At 40.3% G+C, this 7108-nt stretch overlaps 1 protein-coding gene and 1 pseudogene across 1 annotated transcript; both read right to left on the bottom strand.

The window, feature by feature from the left end:
- Positions 1–2899: 2899 nt before the first annotated feature.
- On the bottom strand, positions 2900–4023 carry LOC122732182 (annotated as a pseudogene).
- Positions 4024–5090: 1067 nt separating this feature from the next.
- LOC122732181 (pre-mRNA-splicing factor RBM22-like) lies at positions 5091–6353 on the bottom strand. Its single transcript, XM_043972313.1, has one exon. The coding sequence runs from the start codon at positions 6351–6353 to the stop codon at positions 5091–5093; it is 1263 nt and encodes a 420-aa protein (XP_043828248.1).
- Positions 6354–7108: the final 755 nt, after the last annotated feature.

The following is a 7108-nucleotide window of genomic DNA, read 5'->3' as shown; positions in this document are numbered from 1 at the left end:
GATCCTCAGGCCTTCTGTATCTGCTGTAATAATCAGGTTTATTAGTGTTCCATTGTGGGTTCTGTAAAGGCCAATTGAGAAAACTTCCAAAATCAAGGACTGCCCCTTCTGCTCAAGCTAACCAATATGTTGCTTCTATGACCCTTGTCTTTTACTCCGGAAGAGAAGCATCACCACTGAATCAGTTATATATTCTCAAGTAAATTTGGAGTCGTTAAATCTAGCATTAAAATGATCTCCCTTTATTTGAGTCCTCATGAAAACTAGGGATAGAAATTGAATCATCCTGACTAGACATAGGAGAGAAGTTTTTAGATGCCTTAGTTGCATTTTAATATTTTTTTCCCCATTGCTCAGTAAGGTGTCCTTCTGAGGGAATCTCTTTTGTTCTGCTGTTTTTATTCTTAGTTCCCATTATAAAAATAAAATCCTTAAAACACACAAAAGAAAAGACAAAATAACAACACAGAAGGGTATAGACACAAAGCAAAATAAACACACACTTGTAAAATAGCAGATTCACTGAACAATCTAAAACAAAATACTTCTCCTGATCTTTTTTGGGGGGAAGTTAAAGAAATCTTTTGCTAATTCAAATTCCATTGAAGGTGAGGGAAATGATTTCCTGGTAAAAATTTAAAGTCACAGTAACATAAAGCAGAACCTTTCCCTCAAAACACATACATGTGTTGCTCTTTCCAGTTTGGCCACTAGGTGTACTGCACAGGGAGCTATGATTGCAAGAGTCTAGGAATGAGGTGATAAGGGCCTACATTAGTAGCAGTGTGACAGGAGGAGTAAAGTTGGAGAGGATGAAACTTCTTTAACAATTATATCTATCCAAAAATCGAATCGGATACCTTGGAAGATAATGGATTTCTTCTCACTGGAGGTCTTCAAGCAAAGACTAAAAAACTACTTTGGGAGATAATACATTTTCATGTATGTCTTCACTAGAATGCCTCTAGAGTCAGGGCCATCACCATCCCTCTTTACTTTTGTCTCACCATTGGACCCCAACTACTCTGGAGGAGAGAGTGAGGCTGATAAATTTGGGCATCTCTGCCTCACTTAAATACAACTCATTTGCAATACTAGACATCACCCTTGTGATGTCATTGGTCCTCTTCAGAATCTGTGAGGATTCACAGATGTAGCTGTCCTCTGGGAACCTAACCTTCTCCTTCTACTCCCCTCCCCCTCCTAATACCCTTTCTGCTCCTTCTCCTTCCCCCTTTTCCACTGCCTCCTCCTTCCCCTATCCACCTCTCAAAACAATCTACAATTGGCTAAGAAATAGAGTGGTGCATCAATGGAATAGGATAAGTACACAATCCATAGTACTAAATGACCATAGTAATCTAAAGTTTGATAAATCCAAATATCCAAGCTTTTGGGGTAAGAACTTAACATTTGACAATAATTACTGGGAAAACTGGAAAGTATTTTGGCAGAAACTAGGCACAGACCAACATTTCACACTGTATTCCAAAACAATGTCAAAATGAATAAATGATTTAGATGTAAAGGGTGATATCATATGTAAATTAGAGGAGCATGGAAAAAAATGTACCTGTCAGATCTGAATTCATGGATAAAGGATAAAGTTTGTGAACAAACAAGACACAGAAGAGATTATAAGAAGTAAAACAGATAATTTTAATTACATGAAATTAAAAAGCTTTCACACAAATTAAAATTAATGCAGCCAAAATCAGAAGAAAAAGAAGTCATTCTCCAGTTGCAAAAGGTTCAAAGTGCTATAAAACTGTGCACACCCTTTGATCCAGCAATACCACTGTGTTATGGGGAAATAGAGTGGGGGTTGGAGATAGGGGTTCAGGATAGGGATAGGGGTCCTTAAGAATTCCTCTTTAAAGAATTACACCCTTTTGCACACAAACCAAATTAGAATAAAATAATAGTTTATTTAGGGTGCTAGGGCAAGGGAACCAAGAGAGAAATCCTTCGGCTTCTCATGGGGAGAAGGCATGGCACAGACTGTGGCTCTGAGATACCTCTCTCCTCGAGCAAGAGACAGGAAGATACTTTTATAGAGGACTGGTGGGAGTGATCATGTGACTGTGGAAGGTTCCCTTATTGAGGGAGGACCATTCCCCACTGGTGGTGGCTGCGGAGTTGGGTGAAGGGAGGCTCTGGATCTCTCAAGCCATCTCTCTGCTCCTCCCACCACAAAGGCAGCAGCCACACTGGACTAGAATGAAGGGTGGTGGTCCTGGAGGTAGCTCAGTCCAGATCAGGTGCCACTTCTCTCTTTAGGTGTGTCTGTTCTTTGGTTTAATTTTTCAAGGAGGTTCTTTGATGTACCCCACAAAACTTCTGGTGTACCCAGGACCATTCAAATGAGGTAACCAGGTCCATAACAACTGATAGGAAAATATATAGGTATGAACTCTTAACTTAAATGTACTTGAGCCTAAGGAATGGTGGTCTGCCTGGAAAGTTCCTTTCTTCTATTCTAGGTTCTCAATCTCTCTCTCTCTCTCTCTCTCTCTCTCTCTCTCTCTCTCTCTCTCTCTCTGTCTCTAATTTTAAAAATCTTTGATGGAGCCTTTTACTGTCCTGTGTACTTTGTATTAATTGAAAATGTCTTTTACATAATTGCACATGTATATAAGTCATATCTGATTGTTTACCACCTCAAGAAGGAGGGAGGGGAGGTATGGGAGGAGGAATAAAATTTGGAACTCAAAACTATAAATAAAAATGTTTATTATTTTTTTAAGAAAGAGTCTAGATACTTGCAGCAAAAGATTTAAGCAAAAAGAAGGTAAGCATAGTGTCTGACTTCTTCAATTCAGGGCTGTACAAATCCTTAATTAGCATAATAAGTTACACTAGAAAAAAATCTGAAAATCATTTTGTGAAGTCTCTTCCTTCATGTGTACTTAGATCTTTCTTCGTCTCTGAGTTTCTTTGAATTTCTGCTTCTGTGTCTTTTTTTTTTATCACTTTCTCTTTACGGGGTTCTGTTTGGTGTTTAGATTTACTGCTACTATCATAGACATCTTTATTCTGAGATTGACTGTGGCTGTGGCTTTGAGGTCTCTCCCTTTTTTCACCTTTTAACTTCTCTTTACAATACTCTTTTCCATGTCTTCTATGAGTCACTCCCAATTGGAATCTTTAGAATTTTTCACTGTTGGTATAATCCTCTGGAGAGAAGTAAAGAATTTTCTTCTTGTGTTTTTCACTTGACTATGAGTGACTTGATTTAGAGTCTTCTATCTTTTCATCCAGCACAATATCATATTTTGTATCTTGTAGGGTTTTACTTCTCTTTCAGAGCAAATTGAGAAGATTTTTCCAGGTCCTTTTCTTATTCCTTGAAATGATTCTTGGTATATTTCCCACCTTTCCCTCTCCATTTCAATTTTGCAAGGGACTGGCTAAAATCTATTTGTATTCTGTCATCTATAGGCACATTCTCCATTTTGAAAAAGGCTGTTTCACAATCTTCTTTTTCAAATTCAATACATTCATAATAAAGGGACATCCTATTTCCAATCCCAAATAACTTCACAGCTTTTTCTGGAGCCAAATCTTTTATTTTTTTTTATTTTTTTTAGTGAGGCAATTGGGGTTAAGTGACTTGCCCAGGATCACACCGTTAGTGTTAAGTGTCTGAAGCTGGATTTGAACTCAGGTACTCCTGACTCCAGGGCCAGTGCTCTATCCACTGCGCCACCTAGCTGCCCCCCCCCCTTTTAAATTTAATTTTAATTTTAATTAATTAATTATTTTTGGTGAGGCAATTGGGGTTAAGTGACTTGCCCAGGGTCACACAGCTAGTAAGTGTCAAGAGTCTGATGCTGGATTTGAACTTAGGTCTTTCTGAATCCAAGGCTGGTGCTTTAACCACTATGTCACCTAGCTGCCCCTCTGGAGCCAAATCTTGAAGATATTTCCAGATTTTTTTTCTGTGGTCACTGGATTCAATTTGCATACAAACAAGACATTTTCTAGAGATTTGATATCTGCATCAGGTAAATCTTACACCATTTCTTTCTTTTTTTAAAATTTTAAACTTTTATTTTCCAAATTACATGTTAAAGCAAATTTTGATATCGATTTATAGCTTAAGTTCTTGCCTCCTTCTCAACCATTATTTTTTTCTATTTTTTTCATCATGGGGGGGGAGATTGGCCCATTTCAATTGCTTTTTAAAAAAATTCTAGAATTTAGGACAGTTATCATTGCCTTTCCCTTTTTCACTCATCTACAATTCACTTACATCCCAGCAACATTTCTATAATGAGAAAAGTAATAAATAGCTTTTTATGCAGCAGCAGAAAATTAGAAATACATGAAGGTGCAAGTTAAACAAAGATCCTTCCATAAATCATAGCTCACCCATACAAAGTAGAAGGTTTGTTCATTTCACAGTTAGAAAGGTTAACATCTCCCTCTGGAGAGGGGATATGAGTTTACAAGGCATGCCCCAAAGTTATGTATGGAGATCGGTCACTTTGGATGGTAGAGCACAAGCAAGAGTTTTCTTAAGACTGAAAAGAAGTTGCTTTTGTTTTGTTGTCAGAGATTTCTATAGAGGATGATAAAAAAGGAAAGAAAATATCTAGGGCTGTTTGATTTTCCAAATTGGACCTTGGTTAATAGGGAAATAATATTGAATGACTCCCCATAATGGTCAGTGTTCAGAAAATAATTATTTTAAAAATATTGTCCAATGTGTTCACCCCAGGTTAAAGTCTGTCAAATACCAAACACATAAAGAAATACCTACAATTAGAATGACAACTCTCCTAAAGGTTTCCACATGTTCAAGACACAACCTGACCCTCTTTTTTTCCTCCACGGTTAAGAAGCAAAGGACATTGTTACACTAGTGACCATGTTTGTTAATATCAGTTTAACACAGGGATATCCACCTGCCCTGTGTTTGGGAACCCAGTTCCAGATCTCTATTGGCCCATATCTTAGCATATTGTATACCGTCAGAGAAACTTACACAGGAAAAAAAAAATACTCCAAGGTTTATTTATTACATTTATTTATTACATTTCTAAAGCGCCTTTCCTCCCTCAGAGGCTAAATATTGTAGCAGTATGTTAGACAGTGCTGTGCTTTTCCGCACTAGCCCCCATCCTCTGAGGATCCTGAGAAGGATAGTGGATGAGTCCTGGAGCTGCCATGAAGGGAGGTGGTGGTCCCATTGGGTGGAACATGTATGGTTCAAGACCTGGTTGGGGAGGAGGTGCAATCCCACAGGGAGGGTGCAGGGCCATAGTCACCACTGCTGGAGGACCCCTGGGTGGGAGATTGAAATAATTGGCAGAGGCTTCTCCTTCAGCTGCTGGAGGAGGAGGAAGAACTCCAGGAAGTCCTGGGACAGGCTCCAGCTGAATTCCAGGGTCCGAAGTTCCTTCTTTTTCCTTTTCATTTCCTTTGGCTGCCGGAGATCTTCCCCACTTCACATGTAGCCTGCGCCCATTTACAATCAGTTTGTTGAAGGACTTGTCAGCAGCCATCTCTGCAGCTTGCCTAGTGGCAAACTGGATGAAAGCGCACTGCTTTCTCTGGATGACTGTGATCCTCCGGATCTCTCCAAACAGGTAAAAGTGATTTCTGAGATCTCTCTCACTGATTGTATCTCCCAGGCCACCGATGTATAGAGTGGTGATGGTCTGATCCTCTGGACGGTCCAGGTGAGGCGCTGTGGAAGCTCCTTTTAGAATCTTATCTGCCACAGGATCGTGAATACCGTAGTAGCGATCTTTGATGTTCTGATTAGCAAGAGGATCCTCCGGGTCTGTAGGCTTCTCATGTCTGTATGGACACTGCTCTCCTCTCTTACATTCTCCTTTCACCCAGAAGGAGCAAATGTGAGGACGATTCCGTTTGTAGTACGGGGTGGTCCGAGCTAATTGGAGCAGCATGGGACTAGGAGGTGGAGCCTTCCCAAGAACTCCAACTGGCCCAGTTCCATCAGAGTTAGAAATCTCTTGCTCCACGTTCTGGGTGTAGTATTCTTTGTTCACAGCAGACTTAGGCAAGTCTTCCTTAAAGGAGAGTCCTGCATCACGGACCTGAACAGGTAAGCCATACTCTAGGTCCAAAAGGCAGGTCTGACAGACATTTTTCAGCTTGCTACAAGTTTGGCACACTTCAGTCTTCTTAAAACGCATGCGAACACCGGGGCACCAGCGGAACACTGTGAACGGCCTATCACAAATTTTGCATTCTTTCCCATATTTTTCTTTGGTCATCCGGATGTAAGGGTTTTCTCCAAGGCAAGTCTGACACAGAATAGGGAAGTCTGAGTCCTCCCAGTTCTGCCTGTTGTAGGTGTTGGAACCCAGAGACATCGCCATCTTGGTAGTGGCTGCAGCCGGCACTACGGCAGAAGTGGGAGCTCCAAATGGGAGGAAGTAATGGAGGATCGCTAAGGCTTGGGATATTTATACTGCCCCTTCAAGTTCCAATCAATAGAAACCAAGAGCCTGGTCTCCTTTTAGATTCTGGAGAGCTCCCGGAAGACAGGCTTACCCTTTATATAGGAATAAGCACCTCCTACAAAGTCTCCTAGGTGGATTAAAACCAAGGTTGGCATGGATGGGTGGGGCCTCTTACTTAAGTACTCAGGAAAAGTGGGTGTGAACTCTGACTTCAATTATAATCCCCCTCCCCCCAACAACAATTTGCTAGAACAAAGTTATATTGGCCAAAAGAACCTAAATAAACATGGTAAGAGGAAGGCTATAAGAGACTAAAACTAAAAAGTGCAGAAAGCTGCTAAGTACTCTCATTAGTCAGAATGAAATTTCTCATCTAGGAGCTCCCTAGATCTGTGAATTCACAAGTTTAGGCCCTATTACCTGCAGTTCTGAAGTATTGTTTTACAAGGCTGGAAGTTGTGTGGGGAAAAGGCTTCATTCAGCTTAAATTCCACCAGACCTTTAACTGATGGCCCTAGGGTGACAGGGCACTCTCCCTCCTGAAATTCCTCTTTCCTTATATTGGCATTTTCCCCTGATGCCTAAGAGAATGGAAACAACCTTGGCTTTTGTTCCCATATCAATAAAATACAGACTTCTTAAGTGACAATTTCATAGCTATTTACAAAGTG

Source organism: Dromiciops gliroides, chromosome 6 (assembly GCF_019393635.1).
Source record: "Dromiciops gliroides isolate mDroGli1 chromosome 6, mDroGli1.pri, whole genome shotgun sequence".
NCBI classification, from domain to species: Eukaryota; Metazoa; Chordata; class Mammalia; order Microbiotheria; family Microbiotheriidae; genus Dromiciops; species Dromiciops gliroides.
This window is presented reverse-complemented; position numbering and strand designations above follow the sequence as displayed.

Coding starts and splice junctions, on each gene's coding strand:
- LOC122732181 (XM_043972313.1), bottom strand. CDS start 6,353: ATGGCGATGTCTCTGGGTTCCAACACCTACAACAGGCAGAACTGGGAG.